General features: G+C 43.4%; 1 protein-coding gene across 1 annotated transcript in view; it reads right to left on the bottom strand.

Moving 5' to 3' along the window:
* Nucleotides 1–24,763, bottom strand: part of LOC309569103 (high affinity immunoglobulin gamma Fc receptor I-like) — a gene marked incomplete at its 3' end in the record, with an annotated part of 46,892 nt that extends 22,129 nt beyond the window's left edge. The window contains exons 1-2 of the mRNA XM_082274867.1: nt 24,592–24,763; nt 1,689–1,709 (exon numbers count right to left, since the gene is read on the bottom strand). Of these exons, the coding sequence (XP_082130993.1) occupies nt 1,689–1,709; nt 24,592–24,622 (52 nt within the window). The 5' untranslated portion in view covers nt 24,623–24,763. The remainder of the gene's footprint in view (nt 1–1,688; nt 1,710–24,591) is intronic.
* Nucleotides 24,764–27,086: the final 2,323 nt, after the last annotated feature.

Here is a 27,086-nt window from a genome sequence, read left to right as displayed (position 1 = left end):
TGTTAAAGTGCCTATAAAGTCCCAATTTCTAAGGGGAATTTTTCCTACAGTTTACCATTACATAGGGATGTGGCACACTTTCTGAGAACGATCACCGCTATCACTTTTTTGTATTTTTTGCACTATAAACAAAAAAAGACCAACAATTCTGAAAAAAAAAAAAGAAAAAAAAAATATATATATATATATCACTTTCTGCTATTAACCGCTTGCCGACCGCCGCAAGTACATATACTGCGGCGGTCAGCCCCGGCCAGGCAAAGTGACGTATATATACGTCACTAGCCTGTGACCGGTTTGTGAGCCTATAGCGGGCGAGCGCGTGCCCGCTGAGGCGCGCGCCCGCCCTGGCTCGTTCACTGGAGAGGCCGCGCGTGTGACCGGCGGACCCGATGTCCACCGGTCACACTGCGATCGTCGGTAGAGCGGGAGAAAGGCGGGCGGCTTATGTAAACAAGCCGCCTGTCATTCTCCCCTGTGTAAAAACCGAGATCAGAAGGTTCTACTATGTAGGACCGTTGGTCTCTGTTTTTACAGTAGTAGCCATGTCCCATCACAGTTAGAAACACGCCCCTAGGACACACTTAACCCCTCCCTGTCCAATACAGTTAACCCCTTCCCTGCCAGTGTCATTTTTGCAGTAACAGTGCATATGTATAGCACTGATTACTGCAGTAATGTCACTGGTAACCCCAAAAGTGTCAAAAATGTCAGTCAAGGGTCCGATCTGTCCGCCGCAATGTTGCAGTCCCGCAAAAAAAAAATCGCAGATCGCCGCCATTACTCGTTAAAAAAAAAAACACCAAAAATGACAAAAACCTTTCCCTTTGTTAGTAAACGCGATAACTTTTGCGCAAACCAATCAAAATACGCTTTTTGCGATTTTTTTTTACCAAACATAGGTAGCATAAAACAAATTGGCCGAAAATGTTAAAAAATTTTGATTTTTACATTTTTTTTGGGGGGAATTTCATATAAAAAAATGTGAAAAACATTGTTATTTTTGCAAAATTGTCGCTCTTTTTTTGTTTATAGCGCATGATCAAAAAATCGCACAGGTGATCAAATACCACCAAAAGAAAGCTCTGTTTGTGGGGAAAAAAAAGGACGTCAAATTCGTTTAGGTACAGCGTCGCACGGCCGCGCAATTGTCCGTTAAAGTCACGCAGTAAAAAAATCGCAAAAAACCCCCTGGTCAGGAAGGGGGTAAAATCTTCCGGGGCTTAAGTGGTTAAAAAAGAAAAATTAAAAATCAAATTTTTTTCATCATTTTAGGACAATTTGTGTTCTGCTACATATTCTTGGTAAAAAAAAAAATCCCAATAAGCGTATCTTGATTGGTTTGCGTAAAAGTTATCGCGTCTATAGACCAGGGGAAAGATTTATGTTATTTTTATTTATTTATTCTGCGATTTTTAGCAGGACTGCGACATTGCGGTGGACAGATCGGGCCCCTAACGGACATTTTTGACACTTTTGGATCAGTGACATTACTAGAGTAATCAGTGCTAAAAATATGTACTGTCACTGTAATAATGACACTGGCAGGGAAGGGGTTAACCCAGGGGCAATCAAAGGGTTGAATGTGAGCCTAGGGGGTGTTTTCTTGGCTAATTAAACATATTGTATTGCAAGCTTTCACCTCACACTGCCCTCTTTTACAGGCTAAAAAAGGAATGTTCACTTACCAGTTTTTCCTACAGCAGCCACTAAAGAAAACAGACAAACAGGGTATTAGTACAAATGTTATGTAATATAATATAATATAATATAATATAATATAATATAACATAATATAATATAATATAATATAATATAATATAATATAATATAATTTTATATAATATCATCACTTTTTTACAAGTACTAGTTTGAATTAATTCCAACAATTAGATGAATTTCAGCAATGATTTTCACAATGGGATGTGAGTGATATATATTTGCTAGTAGGCTTGCCTCTATTAATGTATATACACTTAAAGTGGAACTTTATCCATACCAACTCGATAAAAAAAGAATGCTTTTTAGCAAGGAACATACATTCCACATTAATAATTGGGCTACCAAAATTATTGTATGTGGTGGTAAATTGCCCCCAGCATTGTTCCTGTTTCTTCTTGCTGGAGGCTGCCATTTTGCCGGAGCTCAGAGTTTGCTGAACCACCCTTCACATCACACCACCCTCTTTATTCACAGCCGTATTCTGTGCCCCCTTCACATTCCCCCACAGCCATATCCTCTACCCCCCCTTCATTCACACACTCCCACAACACATCCATGTCCTCTACCCCCTTTACACCCCCCTCAATACCCCCCACAGCCATGTCCTCTGCCCCCCTTCATTTTCACACCCCACAACACATCCATGTCCTCTACCCCCCTTTACACCCCCCTCCATACCCCCCACAGCCATGTCCTCTGCCCCCTTCATTCACACACTCCCAAACCACAGCCATCCCCTCTACCCCCCCCCCCCTTACATCCCCCTCAATACCCCCCACAGCCATGTCCTCTGCCCCCCTTCATTCACACACTCCCACACTACAGCCATGTCCTTTACCACCCTTCTGTCACACACTCCCACACCACAGCCATGTCCTCTGCCCCCCTTAATTCACACACTCCCACACCAAAGCCATGTCCTCTACCCCCCTTCTGTCACACACTCCCACACCACAGCCATGTCCTCTGCCCCCCTTAATTCACACACTCCCACACCACAGCCATGTCCTCTACCCCCCTTCTGTCACACACTCCCACACCACAGCCATGTCCTCTACCCCCCTTTACATCCCCCTCAACACCCCCCACAGCCATGTCCTCTGCCCCCCTTCATTCACACACTCCCACACCACAGCCATGTCCTTTACCCCCCTTTACATCCCCCTCAACACCCCCCACAGCCATGTCCTCTGCCCCCCTTAATTCACACACTCCCACACCACAGCCATGTCCTCTACCCCCCTTCTGTCACACACTCCCACACCACAGCCATGTCCTCTACCCCCTTTACATCCCCCTCAACACCCCCCACAGCCATGTCCTCTGCCCCCCTTCATTCACACACTCCCACAACACATCCATGTCCTCTACCCCCCTTTACACCCCCCTCAATACCCCCCACAGCCATGTCCTCTGCCCGCCTTCATTCACACACTCCCAAACCACAGCCATCCCCTCTACCCCCCTTTACATCTCCCTCAATACCCCCCACAGCCATGTCCTCTGCCCCCCTTCATTCACACACTCCCACACCACAGCCATGTCCTCTGCCCCCCTTCATTCACACACTCCCAAACCACAGCCATGTCCTCTACCCCCCTTTACATCCCCCTCAACACCCCCCACAGTAATTTCCTCTACCCCCCCCCACAGCCATATCCTCTACTCCCCATTTAAATCCCCACACAGCCATGTCCTCTACCCCCCTTTACATAACCCCCCCCCCACATCCTCTGCCCCCCTTAAAATCCCAGCTATGTCCTCTGCCCTCTGCCTTCTCTGGTGTTGCCACAACGCGTACAACATCTCACCATGTACTAAACTAAGAACACTAATACCTTGTTTCCACTGAGCGGATCGGTTCGGGTCGGTTCGGTACGGTGCGCTATTTTGAGTGTTTCCATTATGAAAGTGGCCCATACAACCGAACCAAACCGCACCATTTCTGGTCCTCCTTCTGATGTAGGGCCATAGGAAATGGTACGGTACGGTTAGGGCAGTGCTACTGGAGTCACACGATGCATTCCACTAAATGGTGGACAGGAAAACGTCAATGCTCACGTCAAATAAAGCGTAAAACAAACACCACGTCGCCGGTCCAGATAATAGGAGACTTGCAGTGGAAACGCTCACCTGAGTAGGCTGGACCGTTCTAACCCTTCCAAACTGTACCGACCCGAACCGTTCCACTCAATGGAAACGAGGCATTCATTTCCTTTTCAGGTACTCCACGTTCCACTAAAAGCTGAGTATGGGTTTGTATCTTCACAGGGTGGTACTGTGGATACTAATACTAGTAGCAAGGTGCCACATTTTTTACCTCCCCCTATACTTTAAGGCACACTCTAAGGGGGGATTTTTTTCATGAAATGATACAAAATTCAGATACCTTTTCTGATTATATCCCCATTATTATCTTATAACTGGTCTGTATACCAAGCGGCACTCTGATGGCGGATTGCTGCTTTTGTACGTGTCCTCATATTCAGATATCTTTTCTGATTATATCCACATGGTGCACTATTATCTTATATCTGGTCTGTATACCATGCCTCACTCTGATGGTGGGTTGCTGCTTTAGTACGCGTCCCAATACTCACATACTGCTCCTTCTGCACTCATGCATACTTGGCCCCATGTGCCAGCAAGGGAGTTGTTGACCTATGACAAATATGATACTGCTGATTATACATTGTTATTGGATACTATTTTTTATTTACCCAAAATCTTTGCTTAAGCTCCTGAGGAAGCCTAGTTGCGCAAAACACGTTGAGCTTGAAGGCGCTACATCAACCCACACCAAGCCTGCCTGGATGCTGGCAGCCATACTCCATTGGTGCATACATTATGGACTAGGACAGGGTTTTGTCATGGTGCTGTAGTTGATATTAGCCTAATTTGGGTAGCAAGTTTTTAAATGTAGTAGATCTTTTAATAACATTGTAAATAAATTTATACTTTTTATAAAATAGATGTCGTACTCTGGTGCCTACAAAGTCCATGATTTTTCTCAACTCCCTATATAGAATCCACTAAAAGCTAACAACAAGCTGGACTGCATCCAAACTGCATGCCGGTACACAGAGAATAGACAGTTAAGAGGATGCAGAGACTTCCATACAGCTCTGGATGGCGGGCCGGGGCATCACAGTACTAGGGCGGGGGGAGCTGGCAGAGATAACTGTTCAAGTCAGCCAGCAGGTAATTGGTTGCTAGGACGCTGGGTGGCCTGAGCAACCAATCACCAACTTGTTATTAGGAAAAGTTGACTCCGACATCTCCAGCAGTCCAGACTGGACAATGACTCAGTCCGGATCCTGACCGCGGTCCACCATTTACTGATAACTGCTCTAAACAGTTACATTTTTCAAAACAAGTTCATTGGTGTCCAGGTATTCTTGAGTCAAGTGCTCCAACCCATTCAGGTTTGAGTTTCTGTTTTGCTGTATTAAATATTCTTACAATTTTAGATACTATCGCAAAATTTTGTTGAGATGCAATATGGGCCTATGGAGAAGTACAACGTAAACTTTATTTGTATACTGCACATACATATATATTTGTCATTATACACGGGTATAAAATACAGATTTCATTTTACGGACCTTTGCCACTGGGAAAGCAGTTGAATTAGTAAACATAATTAAGTGATCCACTTGGAAAGGCCACTTTGGCTTGAGTAGGAGAGTGGCAGATATTGTGGAAAAAAAATCTCACCGCTATCTAAATAATTCTTTCTATAAACAGGAAAACTTCTCCAAAAAGCCCCATTAGGTGTGCTAGAAAGGAAGTTATTGCTATCAGGCATATAATTGTTGATAAGGAGCCAGGGATTGTAATTTCCTGTTTAGCCAATGTATCTTTCCTACAGAGGAAGTCCTTTCTGTCTTGGTACTTAGATAGATATAATAGGGTGGGGACTTTTGAATGGAACATTGGCCCAGAAAAGAGCACAGGGGGTGGTAGCTACTAGAGATATCTGCTAAAGGTTTCTCATCTGTAAAAATAGTTTGCTAATTAATACTTAAGTATGTTGTCTTGACATGCCATGATCTCCGATACTTTGTATCATCTAATAGTTTCATCCGATCTTCATACTTTTTTGTTAAGGTATTGACGTCTGTTGTTCCATTATGTTCCTCTGCAACTGTGTCATTTAGTAGTTGCACCCATAAATAAATACAATTATAAAAACAAGTAGGCACATAGGGGTGTATTGGCCTCTCAAGATAAATATATAATATAATAAAATGATATAAAAGTCCAATAAAAGTCTTTCAGACTCATTAACCACTTGCCGACCAGTCACTGGGACTGTACTGCGACAAAGTGGCTCGATTCCGTCCAGCGACGTAGACCTACCTTCTGGGTGGCGTTTACGCGCCGCCAGAGGCTCGCTCCCGCTGTTTTCAGTCACAGCGGGAGTCGGGCCAGGGGAAGAGCGGCAGCGATCACCGCTGCTCTTCCCCGATCGTCGGGGAATCGAGCCTGGAGATCCGCCCGCTTGTGTAAACAAAGCGGGCGGATCTCCTAAGTGACAGACAGGGTCAGATTGCAGGGTTCAGCGTAGCTGAACCTGCGATCTGTGCCTGTGTCACACAGTCCCCTCCCCCCACACACGTTAGTAAGCACCAGGCATACATTAACCCCTCCCTCTCCAATAAAATTAACCCCTTCCCTGCCAGTGTCATTTTTACAGTAACAGTGCATATGTATAGCACTGATTACTGCAGTAATGTCACTGGTACCCCCAAAAGTGTCAAAAATGTCAGTCAAGGGTCCGATCTGTCTGCCGCAATGTCGCAGTCCCGCAAAAAAAAATCGCAGATCGCCGCCATTACTCGTTAAAAAAAACACCAAAAATTACAGAAATCTTTCCCTTAGTTAGTAAACGCGCAAACCAATCAAAATAGGCTTATTGTGATTTTTTTTACCAAGCATAGGTAGCAGAAGACAAATTGGCCAAAAATTTAAAAAAAATTTAGATTTTTACATTTTTTTGGGGGAATTTCATATAAAACAATGTGAAAAATATTGATACTTTTTCAAAATTTACGCTATTTTTTTATTTATAGCGCAAAAAGTAAAAATCGCACAGGTGATCAAATACCACCAAAAGAAAGCTCTGTTTGTGGGAAAAAAAGGATGTAAATTTCGTTTGGATACGGCGTTGCACGACCGCGCAATTGTCAGTTAAATTCGCACAGTGACGAATCGCAAAAAGTGGCCTGGACGTAAGACAGCAAAATCCTACGGTGGTAAAGTGGTTAAAGTCCGTTCACTTGGGCAGGTTGTCCAGGAGCAGAAGTAGGCTCTGTATGGACAAACGAGAGAAGAAGGAATGCGCCTCTAAGTGCAGCAAAGACTAGCTCTATTAAAACCTTCAATTGGGCCACTCACATATGATTAAAGCATTCAGGCTCATCTATGCATATGACCGCTCTGTGCTATAGACATCTCCCTGCTGCCAGGTCCACACTGTGGAATGCAGATAGATCATAGCCAGGTGAGGAGCCTGCAGGATGCTTCCTTAAACCTTACAGCTCTCTGCCCCAGTGCTCCTCTCCAGCCCTGATGCAAGCAGTGGGCTGGCTCCTGGAAAAAAGTATTGCATTAATGGTTGGATGTCATTCTGGAGGAGTGGGTGTTCCTAGGTAGGTTGCTTTTGATTGCAGACCACCCTAGATAATGCCTACACTTGAAGTTGAGCCTCTATGATTGAGAGAACTGAAAATCTTGTTGTCTTGCTTCACATTGTGAAAAGCCTACAGTGTGCAGTGAAATCAAAGTAGGCAATTTTAGTACAGGAGAGGAGCCGGTACAACTGTGCAAGACTGAAGGGAAGGCTGAAGTTCAGCTTTAATGTGAATATAGATTATGTTGAGCTCACCACTCCTGTTTGGAGGGGCAACATGAAATTTTGAATCAGAACCAAACATGCTGAAGTTCACAAGGCTAGAAAGACCTACAAAATGACTTCTAAAGCTTCAGACTCCCATCAGTACCCAGTACAGTCCTCCAAGAAGATGACGAGGAACCCTAAGGAGACAGCTAATGATATACAGGCATCTCATATCATCTGTTCTTAGCAGTCTACTCTCCGAATTATGTATATTCAGGTTCATTGCAGAACACTTTCCACAGTTTTATTTAGCGAACACTACCAACCTACCAACACCGAAGCCTCATCCCAACTGTGAAGGTTTGTGGAGAGAGCCTTCATAGTGTGGGGCTGCTTTGTGCCCTTGCCATCTGCATAGTAATAAAGACTGATATTACATGAAATCCCTGGTTGGAAAGAAGTTCTATAGTGGAACATCAAGGCTTCTGCCCATAATAATACTTGGAAGATGTTGAGCACTTGTCGTGCACCTTGCCAATATTCCAAAGCAATGGATTTATAGTTACATTGGTCTAACTTGGACCAAAATAAGTATACATCTCCCTTACCTATATAAAACTCAGTGAAAGTGAGAAATATAAAGTGCATCACAGGTGAAACGAATGGGACAATAAAGCAACAAGTCCATCCAAGTGTGCAAAAACAGCAATATAAGGTGCTTGTAGGATGCTTCCCCGCTCGGTGCTCATGTGACCATCACCACCACTTTTGGATAGCCTCTCACCTTGGCACTGGTTCAATATAAGCAGTATGCAATCCAAATGGAAACACTCCTTAGGGGGATATCTGAGATGTAATACTCATGGGAGGGATAGCCACATATAACCTCAGCCTTGGCACTAGTTCAATGTGAACTGTATGCGATCTCAGCTGGTCGTTTTCAGTTTGTACCATCTTAAGAACATTGCTATTAGAGCATTGAGATACTATACCAGTCGTGGATGGAGGTGGGTTGGGGGAAGTTTGGGCTGCTCCCTCCCACCTGCCTCCTATCCACCCATTAGCAGCCATGTGCTCCCAGAGTGGAGACACTCAAATTTAAAAGTCTTAGGACTGCAGATAAAACAGGGTGCCGTGTCGTGGCTCTGCAGCTTACACATGCGTTTGCAAATGCGTGTCAACTAAACCCCTGTTCTTTATATCGATACAGGTCTACTTGGTTGGTGGCAGACTGGAGGGTGAGTACATCAGACTGGGGGCTGGCTGGCTTCCATGCACCTCTTTTAATCCTTTTCAATTTGTTTTTTCCGATACAGGGATGGAGACGCTGGGCATACCTGCCGGTGTATCACTTAAAGTCCCACATTGCCGGGATAGCCACATATAACCTCAGCCTTGGCACTAGTTCAATGTGAACTGTATGCAATCCAAATAGCAATACTCCTTAAGGGGTTAAATACTCCTTGGTGGATCCATATGTAATCTCAGCCAATACCGATAGCTTGTGCAAACTGATGAAACGAATACACAAAGCCTCTGGCAGGGCCATCCTGCTGTGTCGCTGCTCGCCCGAGGTCTCCGCCCCCTATAAGCGTTGCGTCATACGCTCCTGCGTCACGACTTCCTCAGCACTGCCTTAACCCTCTTGGGCATGGAGTTCATCAGATCTTCACAGGTTGCCACTGGAGCCCGCAGTTTAGACATTAATGGCTGTGTGTTGAGTTTTTTTGAGGGGACAGCAAATTTACACTGTTATACAAGCTGTACACTCACTACTTTACATTGTAGCAAAGTGTCATTTCTTCAGTGTTGTCACATGAAAAGATATAATAAAATATTTACAAAAAGGGGTGTACTCACTTTTGTGAGATACTGTATATACCTGCAAACCGGGCCGCCTTCATTAGTCGGCCCCACCCCTTTCACATCATTGGTGGTGTGCATTATTCAAGGGTCCAATTGCAGTGCAAAGATCACAATCTCCAACCTGCATGCATGATGTTTCAGTGTGCAATAGAGCATGTTCTAACATGTTGGATTTGTCCATGTCCTAGAGGCTACCCTTCTAAGCATTATTTTGACATGGGCTTTTTACTACATATGTTTGTGAGTATGATGTATGTTACCTTTTATTCTTCAATAAATGTTTTAATAATATTGCACTGGGTTGGTGCGCCTTTCTCTTGTTTTTGCTGTTTCTAGTACTTGTGACATTGTACTACTCTGGGGAAATGTAATCAGGGATTTTTTATTTTCATTTTTTACACTTTGATTGCTGTTACCATGATGATCATGTGAACTGTCATGAATGGGTTACATTTATATCAGCTGTGACTTACTATTTTGTGCTGTGATTGGCCCATGGCTATCACATGGTACAGGGTGCTATGATTGGCTCAGGTACCATGTGATAGCTGTGGGCCAATCACAGCATCACTACAAGAAACACAGCTGTTATGAATGAAATTAATTTTTAACAGCTTAGTTGATATTGTGATTGCAGAGCGATCGCATGATCTCTCGGCTGCTCAAAGAGGCCGGGTACCGGGATTTGCAATCCGCTGTGTCCGGTGGATTTTGGATAGAGTGGAGAAAAGTTAGAACATCTGTGGCTTTTTTTTTCTGCTATCTATGGCTCCATTAGAGAGATATCCCCTTACTGTCATCATGACAACCAGGGGCTGACTGGCAACTTTCGGCCCAGGGGGCAAGTACAAACCAGAGGCCCATGGTGCAGTGACTCGCCCCCCCTCTCACTATCCCTCTTCCTGTTCTCCTCCTGACCCCCATTCTATGCTGAAGCTCTGCTTCAGCAACTCTCTACTCACCAACCGATCTGGCCAGCGGAGGCTGATTGGAGGGAGCTTGGAAAGCTCGGTCGGGGCTGGCCGGGGGTGGAGTGTCTCCAGTGGGGCATGGAACTGGCCTCTGCTCAGACACAGTTTACACCATTCATGCTGGGGGGGGGGGGGGGGGCTCTCTGTGTTTGTCTTCATCCCACACTCAGTAGTTCACTTTTCACTTTCCTTCACCAGGAATCCTTTAGGCATGTCTGTGGCAGAAGCAGTGCAGCCTTTTTATGGGGCATCAGAGCAGCTGGGGGGCCAATTGCCCCCCTGCCTCCTAGCCCAGTCCTCCCCTGATGAGGACTTTTTCACCAGACAGGAAGTGAGGGAAAATCTGGAACAATGACACAGACAGAAAAATTAATCTGGATTTTTTTTTTTTTTTAGAAATGAAAGTGAAAGCTAGAACCCTGTCTGTTTTACATAGCTAGAATGTGTCTTTAACAGGCTCTAGACATCTGTTTTCAATGTCTCATGATCATAAAATTTGATTCAATGTATGGAGCTCAGTAGTTCTCGGCAAAAATTAGATAAAGGTCTACAATGAAAAACAGGACACCCCACTCTGGAAAATACAGGGTAAAGATCTACATCTACAATGGAAAACAGGAAATCCCTATCTAGAGGACCCAGGGTAAAGGCCTAGACTAGAAAACAAGACACCCTTATCTGGAGGATCCAGGGTAAAGGCCTATAATGGAAAACAGGAACCTCTTTCTGCAGGATCCAGGTTAAAGGTCTACAATGGCAAACAGGACACCCCTATCTGGAGGACCCAAGGTAAAGGCTTACAATAGAAAACAAGACACCCTTATCTGCAGGATCCAGGGTAAATGTCTACAATGGAAAACATGACACCCCTATCTGGAGGATCCAGGGTAAAAATCTACAATGGAAAACAGGAAACCATATATGGAGGATATTTGGTAAAGGTCTACAATGGAAAACAGGAAACCATATATGGAGGATATTGGGTAAAGGTCTACAATGGAAAATGGGAAACCCCTATCTGTAGGACCCAAGGTAAAGTCCTAAAATAGAAAACAAGACACTCTTATCTGGAGGATCCAGGGTAAATGCCTACAATAGAAAACAAGACACCCTTATCTGGAGGATCCAGGATAAAGGTCTGCAATGGAAAACAGGACACCCCTATCTGGAGGATCCAGGGTAAAAGTCTACAGTGGAAAAAAGGACACCCCTATCTGGAGGACCTAGGGTAAAGCTCTACAAGTAAAAGGTCTAATAAGAGCGCCAAAGCAAAGTTAGAAAATACAGGGTAAAGATCTACAATGGAAAACAGGAAATCCCATCTGGAGGACCCAGGGTAAAGGCCTAGAATAGAAAACAAGACACCCTTATCTGGAGGATCCAGGGTAAAGGTCTATGATGGAAAACAGGAGCCTCTTTCTGGAGGATCCAGGGTAAAAGTCTACAGTGGCAAACGGGAAACCATATATGGAGGATACTGGGTAAAGGTCTACAATGGAAAACAGGAAACCATATATGGAGGGTATTGGGTAAAGGTCTACAATTGAAACGGAACACCCCTATCTGGAGGACCTAAGGTAAAGGCCTAAAATAAAAAACAAGACACTCTTCTGGAGGATCCAGGGTAAAAATCTACAATGGAAAACAGGAAACCATATATAGAGGATACTGGGTAAAGGTCTACAATGGAAAACAGGACACCCCTATCTGGAGGACCTAAGGTAAAGCTCTACAAGTAAAAGGTCTAATAAAAGCGCCAAAGCAAAGTTAGAAGACAAAAAAAGTCTGTTATTAATTTGTATAAAAATTACATTATACAGTCACTGCATTTTGGGGCTCTAACACTCTACCTTCATTAGGGCTAAAACAGGAACAAAAAGACATAGGAACTGATTTAGTAAAGGCAAATAGGCTGTTCACTTTGCAAGGGAATGTTTTCTTTGTAAGAGACTTTTCCCTTAGCCTATTGAATGAGCTGAAGCTCTGCCGACTTCCATCATCCAATCGTGCAAGCAAAAATGCTGTTTTTTTTATTTTCCTTGCACACATTTGGGTATTATTTGCAAAGTGTATTTTTACCACATTCACTAAGCTAAGGGAAAATTCCCTTGAAAAGTACACAGCCTATTTGCCTTCAGTAAATCAACCCCATTGTTAATTTAACAAGATTAATAATGCCTAAATTGTTCATATGTTGTAAAATTTACAAACTATTGGGGAAACCAAAAGTAGAACTTTTATGAAAATAGCTACAATATCACAATCAGTATACATAAAACAATATATAAAACAAACATTTATCACATAAAAAGTTAAAGCACAAAACAAATGATTGAACCTAAAATACCTAAAAATAGATGTTCTAAAATAGGTGTATCCAACCCTTACTAAAAACCAATCAGTTTTTATAAATTAATGAATTAACACATTGGTATACAAAATAAACACACCATGATAAGCATTAATCAATGGAAAAGTGAATCAAAGGTAAAAAAGAAAAAGTCCAAAGTGAATCAAAAGTAAAAATAAAAAAGTCCCAATTATGACTCGTTTCCCTTTGGTTATAAAAGCGAGCATTGACCACCCTGCAATAGGGGGTCACTGGCTTTCTGGTAAGCCATAGAAAAATAAATCTAATGGAGCACAGCCACCATTGGGTAGGTGAGGAACTCTGGTAGTGTAACAAAACCACCAGTCTAGATCATTAACTCATCAATAATAGATGTGGATCGATGTACCAAAAAATCAGCATATAAGTCTAGCACCCCCCTAGACAGGTGCTAGGTAAAAGCATTTGTTTGATCCGTCTGCTTTTCAGGGGAGCCTGATCTTTTAGTTAGGCCTGCTCATTGTGCTCAGTGTGTATTCATCTGGTCTGAGGGAGTGTCCCCATTGCATCCAATGGGGAGGCATATTGGACAGTGGAGGAAACCTGGCCAATGATACACAGGCTTTTGTGGCAGTCCCAGTGGGAGGGCACAACCGCAGTGCATCCTGGGATTGACCATAAAAGCCGAGAGCACATGAGGCAGAGTGTCTTTGGGTGAGAAACCAGGTCCCAGGAGGAGGGTGACAGCTGTCTCTACTCCTGTCAGAGAGGAAAGTGGTCACAGGCAGTAGGCCTAGCGAGCCAGGTGTGGAGCTGAGCCAGAGAAGTCCTGAGGAAACTGACAGTGGAGCTGAAGGCAGAACTACCTGGGAAAAACAGTGTCCGTGAGTACCGGGGGCTTGCCAGGGGTCTGCCCAGGAAGGAGACCACTCCAGTGAGGACAGAGGACAGAAGGTCAACACACACAGTCAGCGAGAAAGGGGGTGCCAAGTTTAGACCCTGAAGAGCAATCTACCACATAGTTTGCCTTTCGACATTTCACCTCAGTGGCAGGGTGAAGCAGCGGCCTTGCCTCATTCAATACAGATAGAAGTCCTCAAGATTGTGCATAGATATCAGTTGGAGTATCCCACTCATCCCTTCTCCCATCCAAGTTCCAATAAAATACAAAAAACCGAATCCCCTGGACTGTCTACTTAATGAGCCAAGGACTTAAAGTGCTAAGAATTTATAAGTTGTTGGTAAGGGTAACCCAGGGGAATACATTCTCAGCAGCTCAAAAGGGGGTAGTGCTACATAAGAAAAGATCATGGAAAAGTCCATAAAAAGAAGGTACCTGCACAATCCAAGTAATGTAACTAGAAATATATTTATTGACAAAATTAACATCCAAAAAATGAACAAAATGATGTGAATATGAGACTACTACCACCGCCAAACACACCGTGTATAAAAATGGACAACGTTATCACATGTGATAAGAGTCTGGACTCAAGACTATTAAAAACATCGCTTGATGAAATGGTTTAGTCGCCGTGTGGCAATGCTCGGTACTCACTACAGCTGCTAAAAAGCAAAAGGTAATCTAAAGGGAATTACCGAGTAAAGCCAGTACAATACACATCATAACAGTGGCATTAAAACAGTGTTTGATAATACAACACCAAGACCCCAATGACCAGAAATTTCAATAAATTCCTACAGCGACCTCAATGGATCAGGGAGCTGTGAGATGACTGCTGCGGAGAATGCTAAAATGTAGATGTGACGGTACTCACCGTCACTGGGAGTGAAAGACTGATCCTTAATGGACACTGAGAATATGGTTTGGATTGCTTCAAATGGGTTATGTGTTTACACTTATGATAACGTGTATTGTACTTCAATGTCAGAGGTGGACATTCTGTCACTGGCGGTCGCTTCCTATTGTCTGTGTATTGAGGTGTGATGTGGATTCTGTTAAGCCTTTCTGTCCCATTGTTAATGAACTCACATATTGTTTATGTCCAGATGGATAGATAATTCGTTCAGGTTAATTCTATTTCTGTATACAATTTCATCTGCATATGATAATATAATCAGGCAACCCCAGACCTGTGTTTGGTAATCTGATTAGGAGGGGGATGTCCATGCTCTATATAAACTGTGTGACTGTTCAATAAAGGAGAAGGTTCCATAGCAAGCTAAGTTGTCGGCTAGCGTCGTATGGGGGGCGGCTGGAAAATCTGATATCTATGTTCCAGACTGAAGGAAGCCGTATCCTGATGGAAGCCCACAAACACAGTGTGGGTCACGGTTCCGTTACAGTAGATTAGCAGCAGTGAAGGATATAACTGATATGGAAGAAAGTCAATCAACAACAAGTATGAAACTAGGAGTTCAAACTGATGGTGCAATCATGTTGTGCACATTATATGCAACCTGGAGTAGATGGCAACCTTGGTGAAGGATGGATGGTGTCAGTCAGACATCAAGTCCAAAAGGTGATAGCCTGTGAGAGGACTGGAATCCGATACAGATACAAATAGGTAAGTACCGCTTTAAGGATTAATCGCGGATTCAACACGGCTGTGGAAGTCACGTATACACGGGTCACACTGGCTATATCCAAATGCTGGATGGTCATAATGTGGCTCCCCGTGATCTTACTCCATACTAGGAACACTGCAATAACATACAATTTTTTTTGTAAGGGGGTTTTTCATAGTACTTGCCCTTTAGGAGTGAAAAATGTGATGTAAAAAATAGTAATATCAATAATAGATTAAAAAAACAAATTAATAAAACAGCACTTGCTACAAAAAAAATCACAAATAAAGTGATGGATGTGCTAAGAAGATGTAAAAAGATGTATTAAAAGTAAAAAAAATTCCCTATAATATTTAGGTCAATAAATAAATGTGCAACATGAGCAATAAAATCAAATAGATATAAAAAAACATAAAAATAAATAATTAAATTCATAAATAAATGCTTCCATTAATAAAGTTCAATTCATAAATATGTGCATGCGATAATGAAGTTCATCAAATGCTCAAAAAGCTGTGCAAAAGGTACTCAAAAGTGCTCTGGTGCTTTCGTTTCTTATTGCTGGATCACAGATAGCGAGCGGGGACAAGGGTCTCTTCCCGACAACTCTGGGCTGTGATTGTGGGGGTCTGCGGGTGGAGGGGTTATTGGAATCTGGAAGCCCCCTCTAACAAGGGGCCACAGATCCCGCCCCCCCCCCCATGTGAATGAATATTGGGTACATCGTACCCCTACCCATTCACCAAAGAAGTGTTCAAAAAAATAAAGTCAAAAGGCAGTTTTTGACAAGTCCTTTATTAAGAAAATAAAAAAAATAGTGTCCCCCGATGTAAATCCATCGTCAATAATGTAGCCCGCCGCATCCGGAAAATAGAAAGAAAAAAAAAGTAGAAGCTCTTGCCTCTTCAGACGATTCCTGCGTAATGAGCTGTTTGAGTTTGACAGCTCTTTTTTTGGAATCTGACGTCACAAGCGCCCCATAATGCACTGCTCAGGTGCAGTGAATAAATTCTATTTTCCGGTTGCTGCGGCGGGGCGAATTTCCCGTGAACAGCCCCATTTGTTAGTGTGTTCAGCGAACATGCGAACGCCCGATGTTCGAGTAACTCGATGCTCATCTCTATTAGGCAGAAAGCCATGCACACTGTTCTGTTTATTCCCATCTGTGTACTTCCCCCTCCTATTGTATATTTTAATGTATACAAGTGTGTCATTGGCTGATTCTATGTAACTTATGTCATGTGACTGTACATCTTGAACTGATTGACTGATGTTGTATAGCCATCACTTCCTGCTTTTGTCCCTCTCTTGTCCTAGAAATAAATAGAGCCCATTGTTTTACACAGGACAATCTTGGGAGTATCCAAAGTTAAACAGGCTCAATTACCTTTTGCAAAAGAGCTGAGAACTGTGCTTTTTAGCACAACGGGATTGATTGCTCTTGACAGATATTAATATCCAAAAGTGCACTTATTAGCGCAACAGAATTATTTGTGCATCATGTGTACATTCATTTCCAAGAGAAGCTGCATCACTTTATTTAGAATCATTAGCATAGATTTTTTTCTTTTTTTCAATAAATTACCACACTCCAAGGAATAACTTACCATCAGAAGCCCCCATCACATCAGACGTCCTACCTTCACATCAAAAGCCCTCATCACATCAGAAGTCCTACCTTCATATCAGAAGCCCCTCAACATATATGATATCCTCCTTTACTATCAGAACTCCTTCCTACACATCAGAAGCCCCCCATCAGTCACATCAGAAATTCTAGCTTCAAATTAGAAGCCCCCCAACATATACCATTTTATTCCTTCACATTAGAATTCCCCTATAACATCAGGCATTCTCTCTTTCCATCAGAAGTCCTACCTTCACATCAGAAGCCCCCCGTCACATCAGAAATTATACCTTCACATCAGAAGCCCCCCAACATATAAGATTTTCTCCCTTCACATCAGAATTTCCCCATAACATCAGGCATTCTCTCTTTCCATCAGAAGTCCTACCTTCACATCAGAAGCCCCCATCACATCAGAAATTATACCTTCACATCAGAAGCCCCCCAACATATAAGATTTTCTCCCTTCACATCAGAATTTCCCCATAACATCAGGCATTCTCTCTTTCCATCAGAAGTCCTACCTTCACATCAGAAGCCCCAATCATATCAGAAGTCCTACCTTCACATTAGAAGCCCCCATCACATCAGAAGTCCTACCTTCACATTAGAAGCCCCCCCACCATAAAAGATATTCTCCCTTCACATCAGAAGCCCCACAAAACTTCAGACATTCTCCCTTCACATCAGAAGCCCCCATCACATCAGAAGTCCTACCTTCATATTAGAAGCCCCCCAACATATAAGATATTCTCCCTTCACATCAGAAGCCCCCCAACATATAAGAAATACTTCCTTCACATCAGAAGCCTCACATAACATATGACATTCTCCCTTCACATTGATAGTCCTACCTTTACATCAGAAGCCCCCATCACATCAGACATCTTATCCTCACATCAGAAGCCCCCAATATATAAGATATTCCTTCACATCAAAAACCCCACATACATAAGACATTCTCCCTTCACATTAGAAGCCTCACATAACATCAGACATATTCTCTTCACATTGGAACTCATACCTTCACATCAGAAGCCCCCAACATACAAGATTTTCATATATTATATACTCCCTTCACATCAGAAGCCCCCCATCACATCAGAAATTTTACCTTCACACCAGAAGCCCCCCAACATATACGATTTTCTCCCTTCACATTAGAATTCCCCCATAACATCAGACATTCTCTCTTTCCATCAGAAGTCCTACCGTCACATCAGAAGCCCCAATCACATCAGAAGTCCTACCTTCACATTAGAAGCCCCCCACTATAAAATATATTCTATCTTCACATCAGAAGCCCCACATAAAATCAGACATTCTCCCTTTACATCAGAAGCCCCCATCACATCAGAAGTCCTACTTTCATGTCAGAAGCCCCCCAACATATAAGATATTTTTCCTTCACATCAGAAGCCCCCCATAACATCAGACATTCTCTCTTTACATCAGATAATATAGTGCCTCACATATCATAAGACATTCCTTCAAATTGGAAGTCCTACCTTTACATCAGAAGCCCCCATCACATCAGACATTCTCTCTTCACATCAGAAGCTCCCATCACTTTAGAAGTCCTACCTTCATAGTAGAAGCCCCCCACCATAAAAGATATTCTCCCTTCACATCAGAAGCCCCACATAACATCAGACATTCTCCCTTCACATTGGAAGTCCTAACTTCACATCAGAAGCCCCCCATTACTTCAGACATTCTCTCTTCACATCAGAAGCCCCCATCACATCAGAATTCCTACCTTCACATTAGAAGTTCCCCACCATAAAATACATTCTCTCTTCACATCAGAAGCCCCACATAACATCAGACATTCTCCTTTCACATCAATAGTCCTTCACCTTCACATCAGAAGCCCCACGTAACATCAGACATTCTCCTTTCACATCAATAGTCCTTCACCTTCACATCAGAACTCCTCCATCACATCAGAAGCTCCGAAATATATATAAGACAATCACCCTTCACATCATAAATCCTACGTTCACATTAGAAGCCCCCCATAACATCAGACATTCTCCCTTCACATTGGAAGCCCTGCCTTCACATCAGAAGCCCCCCATAACTTCAGGCATTCTCTCTTCACATCAGACATTCTCCCTACTCGTCAGAAGCACCCATCACATCAGAATTCCTACCTTCACATTAGAAGTTCCCCACCATAAAATACATTCTTCCTTCACATCAGAAGCCCCACATAACATCAGACATTCTACCTTCACATCAGAAGCCTCCATCACATCAGAAGTCCTACTTTCATGTCAGAAGCCCCCCAACATATAAGATATTCTTCCTTCACATCAGAAGCCTCGCATAATATAAGACATTCCTTCAAATTGGAAGTGCTACCTTAACATCAGAAGCCCCCATCACATCAGACATTCTCTCTTCACATCAGAAGCCCCCATAACATCAGACATTCTCTCTTCACATCAGAAGCTCCCATCACTTTAGAAGTCCTACCTTCATAGTAGAAGCCCCCCACCATAAAAGATATTCTCCCTTCACATCAGAAGCCCAACATAACATCAGACATTCTCCCTTAAGATTGGAAGTCCTACCTTCACATCAGATACCCCCCATAACTTCAGACATTATCTCTTAAAATCAGACATTCTCCCTACACGTCAGAAGCCCCCATCATATCAGAATTCCTACCTTCACATTAGAAGTTCCCCACCTTAAAATACATTCTTTCTTCACATCAGAAGCCCCACATAACATCAGACATTCTACCTTCACATCAGAAGCCCCCATCACATCAGAAGTCCTACTTTCATGTCAGAAGCCCCCCAACATATAAGATATTCTTCCTTCACATCAGAAGCCTCGCATAACATAAGACATTCCTTCAAATTGGAAGTCCTACCTTTACATCAGAAGCCCCCATCACATCAGACATTCTCTCTTCACATCAGAAGCCCCCATCACTTTAGAAGTCCTACCTTCATAGTAGAAGCCCCCCACCATAAAAGATATTCTCCCTTCATATCAGAAGCCCCCCACCATAAAAGATATTCTCCCTTCACATTGGAAGTCCTACCTTCACATCAGAAGCCCCCCATAACTTCAGACATTCTCTCTTCACATCAGACATTTTCCCTACACGTCAGAAGCCCCCATCACATCAGAATTCTTACCTTCACATTAGAAGTTCCCCACCATAAAATACATTCTTTCTTCACATCAGAAGCCCCACATAACATCAGACATTCTACCTTCACATCAATAGTCCTTCACCTTCAAATCAGAACTCCTCCATCACATCAGAAGTCCTACCTTCACATCAGAAGCTCCGAAATATATAAGACAATCACCCTTCACATCATAAATCCTACGTTCACATTAGAACCCCCACATAATATCAGACATTCTCCCTTCACATTAGAAGTCCTACCATTACGTCAGAACCCCCCTAATATATAAGATATTTTCCCTTCACTTTGGAAGTCCTGCCTTCACATCAGAAGCCCCCAATAACATCAGACATTCTCCCTATACGTCAGAAGCCCCCATCACATCAGAGTTCCTACCTTCACATTAAAAGCTCCCCACCATAAAATACATTCTTCCTTCACATCAGAAGCCCCACATAACATAAGACATTCTACCTTCACATCAGAAGCCCCCATCACATCAGAAGTCCTACTTTCATGTCAGAAGCCCCCCAACATATAAGATATTCTTCCTTCACATCAGAAGCCTCGCATAACATAAGACATTCCTTCAAATTGGAAGTCCTACCTTTACATCAGAAGCCCCCCATCACATCAGACATTCTCTCTTCACATCACAAGCTCCCATCACTTTAGAAGTCCTACCTTCGTAGTAGAAGCCCCCCACCATAAAAGATATTCTCCCTTCACATCAGAAGCCCCACATAACATAAGACATTCTCCCTTAACATTGGAAGTCCTACCTTCACACTAGAAGCCCCCCATAACTTCAGACATTCTCTCTTCACATCAGACATTTTCCCTACACGTCAGAAGCCCCCATCACATCAGAATTCCTACCTTCACATTAGAAGCTCCCCACCATAAAATACATTCTTTCTTCACATCAGAAGCCCCACATAACATCAGACATTCTACCTTCACATCAGAAGCCCCCATCACATCAGAAGTCCTACTTTCATGTCAGAAGCCCCCCAACATATAAGATATTCTTCCTTCACATCAGAAGCCTCGCATAACATAAGACATTCTCCCTTCACATTGAAAGTCCTACCTTCACATCAGAAGCCCCCCATAACTTCAGAAATTCTCTCTTCACATCAGACATTCTCTCTTTACATCAGATAACATTATGCCTCGCATAACATAAGACATTCCTTCAAATTGGAAGTCCTACCTTTACATCAGAAGCCCCCCATCACATCAGACATTCTCTCTTCACATCAGAAGCCCCCATCACTTTAGAAGTCCTACCTTCATGTTAGAAGCCCCCCACCATAAAAGATATTCTACCTTCACATCAGAAGCCCCCATCACATCAGAAGTCCTACTTTCATGTCAGAAGCCCCCCAACATAGAATATATTCTTCCTTCACATCAGAAGCCTCGTATAACATAAGACATTCTCCCTTCATATTGGAAGTCCTACCTTCACATCAGAAGCCCCCCATAACTTCAGAAATTCTCTATTCACATCAGACATTCTCCCTACACGTCAGAAGCCCCCATCACATCAGAATTCCTACCTTCACATTAGAAGTTTCCGACCATAAAATACATTCTTTCTTCACATCAGAAGCCCCACATAACATCAGACATTCTCCTTTCACATCAATAGTCCTTCCTTCACTTCAGAACTCCTCCATCACATTAGAAATCCTACCTTCACATCAGAAGCCCCCAAATATATAAGACATTCTCCCTTCACATCAGAAATCCTACGTTCACATTAGAAGCCCCACATAATATCAGACATTCTCCCTTCACATTAGAAGTCCTACCTTTACGTCAGAACCCCCCCTAATATATAAGATATTTTCCCTTCACATCAGAAGCCCCACATACCATCAGACAGTCTCCTTTCACATTGAAAGTCCTACCTTCACCTCAGAAGCCCCCCAATATATTTTCTCTTTAAGTCAGAAGCTCCCCATAACATCAGAAGACCTCTGTGCACATCAGAAACTGTCTATCACATCAGAAGTCCCCCATCACATTACAAGTCCTGCCTTCACAACAGAAGCCACCCATCACATCAGAAGTCACCCATCACATCAGAAGTTCTTCCATTCACTACAGAAGCCACCCATCACATCAGAAGCCACCCATCACATCAGAAGTCACCCATCACATCAGAAGTCACCCATCACATCAGAAGTCCTTCCATTCACTACAGAAGTCACCCATCACATCAGAAGTTCTTCCATTCACTACAGAAGCCACCCATCACATCAGAAGCCACTCATCACATCAGAAGTCACCCATCACATCAGAAGTCACCCATCACATCAGAAGTCACCCATCACATCAGAAGCCACTCATCACATCAGAAGTCACCCATCACATCAGAAGTCACCCATCACATCAGAAGTCACCCATCACATCAGAAGTCACCCAACACATCAGAAGTCACCCATCACATCAGAAGTCACCCATCACATCAGAAGCCACCCATCACATCAGAAGTCACCCATCACATCAGAAGCCACCCATCACATCAGAAGTCAACCATCACATCAGAAGCCACCCATCACATCAGAAGCCACCCATCACATCAGAAGCCACTCATCACATCAGAAGTCACCCATCACATCAGAAGTCACCCATCACATCAGAAGTCACCCATCACAATACAAGTCCTGCCTTCACAACAGAAGCCACCCATCACATCAGAAGTCACCCATCACATCAGAAGTCACCCATCACATCAGAAGTCACCCATCACAATACAAGTCCTGCCTTCACAACAGAAGCCACCCATCACAACAGAAGCCACTCATCACATCAGAAGTCACCCATCACATCAGAAGTCACCCATCACATCAGAAGCCACTCATCACATCAGAAGTCACCCATCACATCAGAAGTCACCCATCACATCAGAAGTCACCCATCACATCAGAAGCCACTCATCACATCAGAAGTGACCCATCACATCAGAAGTCACCCATCACATCAGAAGTCACCCATCACATCAGAAGTCACCCAACACATCAGAAGTCACCCATCACATCAGAAGTCACCCATCACATCAGAAGCCACCCATCACATCAGAAGTCACCCATCACATCAGAAGCCACCCATCACATCAGAAGTCAACCATCACATCAGAAGCCACCCATCACATCAGAAGCCACCCATCACATCAGAAGCCACTCATCACATCAGAAGTCACCCATCACATCAGAAGTCACCCATCACATCAGAAGTCACCCATCACAATACAAGTCCTGCCTTCACAACAGAAGCCACCCATCACATCAGAAGTCACCCATCACATCAGAAGTCACCCATCACATCAGAAGTCACCCATCACAATACAAGTCCTGCCTTCACAACAGAAGCCACCCATCACAACAGAAGCCACCCATCACATCAGAAGTCACCCATCACATCAGAAGTCACCCATCACATCAGAAGTCACCCATCACATCAGAAGCCACCCATCACATCAGAAGCTCCGCTTCACATCAGAGTCCTTACATATTAGAGTCCGCTCTTATATTAGGGCCCCCATTGGAGTTCTCCCTTACATTGAGGGTACGCCGCTGACCCTAGCAGCGGGCCAGATAAAATCTTACTGTGGAACCCCTGGTTCCAAAAGAAGTGAAGCATTCAGACTATGGAGAATCCTATGGATCATGCACCATAACGAACTAGTGATGAATAAATACGCAGTCAGACAAATAAAAATTATATTTTGAAGTGAAAAAAACATACATATATGAGGTAGATGATGATCATCAATGAATCATACTGACCACAAAAAATAAGGCAAAAACTCAAGGTCTCTTAAAATGTTAAGTCGTAATCCTTTACCATTCTATCCAAAGCTAAAATTAAATAGATTTGGCTAGACATACGCTTTTAGATTAAGAGCCCATTCACATCAGCCCGACTTGTCAGGCGACTTGTCAGCTTGACAAGTCGCGGTATGTCGCGGTCCATTGATTAGCACAGGACCCGTTCTACTAGGAGCGACACAAGTCGCTCCGACTTAGAAAAAGGGTCCTGTACTACTTTGGGGGCGACCTCGGAGCGACTTGCATAGACTTCCATTATGTGAAGTCTCTGCAAGTCACGCCGAAGTCGCGGTGCACAGCGGTGCACGCGACTTCACAGGTCGCCCCCCGAAGTCGTGTCGCCTCAATGTGAATGGGCTTTAAATATTAAGACGCTGAAATCACACATGAAAGTAATTTATGATGTCACTTTTATAGGTCCAGTGTACATACTATTTAAAAAAAAATACAGGTACTGAAGAAATTAGAAGGCTGCCATTGGTGATCTACTTCTAAAAATGCCGGACCTCAATCATTTCTGAGTCACTGGCCAACAAGCATACAGTTAATAAAATCTGAGAACAGTATTTTGATCTGAACACCTATTATGGCTCAATGAGATTGTTGACATCCCTTAATAATTATATACTGTAAGCCAATATGTATTGTATGTAATACTACAAGATGGAAATCTCATAAAGCAGAAATAAAAGAAAAATCCATACTTACAGAGCAAGAGCAAAAATAAATTGGGACTCATGTTGCCTGAAAAACGTCCACACAAATGATGCTAACCATAACAGATTCTTGTACTTTCCTTTGTTATTAAGGAAACAGGAGGTTGTCTCTGGCAAGCTTGTGTCACAATGCCCCGGGAACGTGTGAAGAAAGGTTTGGGATTGTACTAAGTAATCACATATACATGTTCTAGTACTTGATCTACTGTTCCACCTAATCCCAAAGGATTCCTGACACGTACGTCAAATTCCAACCTTGTCATCATCATGCTGGGGCAGGAGTCCAGGTTTGTAAGAATAGGAAACATATTTCCAGCCTTCAAAGATCCAGCTTGGTCCCTCTCCACCTGCTTCTTTTGCCCATCCTTTTTAAGGTTCATGGTGTGTGTTCAGAGATAACTTTCTGCTCAGCAGATGATGAACCGAGCGGGTATGAACTTCTTCTCACCTTGCCTGATACTGCTGATTTTCTTCTAATTTCTTCAATGCTGTTTTCCAGGTAGATTCCTTCAGCTAATCACAAGCTAAAAAAAAGAAAGCTACCTAAAAGCCTTTAAATGTGCCTAATGCCTCGTACACATGCAACGATTATCGGCCGACCAATCGTCCGACTTTTGTCCAGAGTGGTGTTTTGTTGGTTGGAATGTGCCTAGACTGCACACGAATTTTCTCGGCCAACAAAAATCTACTTCAGAAGTGATGTCATGTTCTAGTTTACTTTCCGTGTGTTTTTTCTTCTCTGAGCATGCCCATCAGATTTTTGTCTGCCGAAATCTGTACGGAAAATCGTCCGTTGTGTTGACGGCCAACAAAAATTTTATAGCCTGCACACCAGATTTTTTTCGGCCGAAAAGTCGGAGTCGGTTGTCGGAAGCATCATACTAACAAGCCGAAAATCGGCCGATCGGACGTTGGCCGAAAATTCCCGGCCAATAATCGATGCGTGTGTACGGGGCTTTCAAACTGCAGCCCATGGGCCAAGTGAGGCCCTCTGCTTGCCATTATCTGGCCCTTGGGGCACTATTCCCCCACTGATACAAGGCATTAATCTCAATGGACACCAGCAGTGGGGCATAGTTCCTGCTGTTGACACCAACAATGGGACACTATTCCTCCCACTGACTTCAACAGAGGGGCACCTTTCCCCTCCACTGACACAACTATGGGGCACTGTCCAACTCAATAATTCCAAGGATGGGGCACTGTACCTCCAACTAATAACAATGATGGGGCACTATTCCTTCAACTAAGACCAATGGTTGGACACTATTTATCCAACTATTGGCCACAGGTCCTATGTTATTGTTCTTTTCCCCACTGATCACTAAGCCTAAGGCATTGTTTACTTCCACTTATGTCATGATATTTTCTACTCCCACTGGCCACAGTCCCTCCCTCTAATGTCTGAAGGCCAGTAAACTTGTTCATAAAGTTTGGAGACCCCTGGCCTAAATCTATGGTCATGTAATGGCTCGTTTCCACTGAGCTTTCTGGTGCGGTTCGGTTCGGTACGGTACGCTATTTATGCCGTTTCCATTATGAATGGTACCCTAATTCCGAACCGTACCGTACCACTTTTTGGTACCCTTTCGTTGGGGTACCAAGCACATTAGTACCGTATCAACAGGGTGGAGCTACACTCTGCAGAACTTTGATTGGTTGACAGAGAATCGTCTATCACCGCTTTCCTGCTACACCACGCCTATCATGAAAGGGTACTATTGGCAGTGGAAACGCAATGTGTACCGTTCCGAACCGTACCGTACTGAACCGAACCGTACCGTACTACTCAGTGGAAACGAGGCATAATACACCAGATCTCAAGTCTTCTCTTCTTTCTACAGCAGAGCGGGAGGGTCCTTCTTTTGGTGTCCACATTGTTATCTAGTTGACATGGACACTTCCCATTGGCTGTTGAGGGGCAACTTTTTCAGGCTCATGAAGACTACACCATGTGATGATATCACTACAAGGGGACTAGTTGGCATGGACGCACACTGACAGTGCTGCTGGGTCACCGGTCTCCCCTTCCAGAAACCGAATTGTTGAGGAACAGCGGAGTTAGGTGAGTAAATACATTATCAGAAGTTTTTTAATTTTTTTTAAAAGCTCATGAATAGGTTGGTGGGAGGAATAGTGGGGGTTCACATTTGCTAGGCGTTAAAGAACCTCATTGGTGAGGAACAGGGGAGTTAGATGCATTAATACAGCTTCATAAAGTTTTTATTTTTTGCCAAAAGCTCATGAATGGGTTAGAGGGAGGGGTAGGAGGGGATTCCACTTTGCCAGGAGGTGGGCTTTAAAGCCCAATGCTGGGCAAAGCAGGAACATCCCCCATTCCCTGCCTTCCACCCCCCTCCAGTCGATCACTAAAACTTAAAAAAAAATCTAATTGCTTGATTTACTTACATGAAGCCATGGTCGTGTAACATTCAGGTCCTGAGCAGCCACCTTTCGTTTATATCTGGTGGGTCCTTCTTCCAAGTG

The sequence above is a fragment of the Pelophylax lessonae genome, assembly GCF_965119305.1.
Source record: "Pelophylax lessonae genome assembly, chromosome: 13".
In the NCBI taxonomy this organism is placed as follows: Eukaryota; Metazoa; Chordata; class Amphibia; order Anura; family Ranidae; genus Pelophylax; species Pelophylax lessonae.
This window is presented reverse-complemented; position numbering and strand designations above follow the sequence as displayed.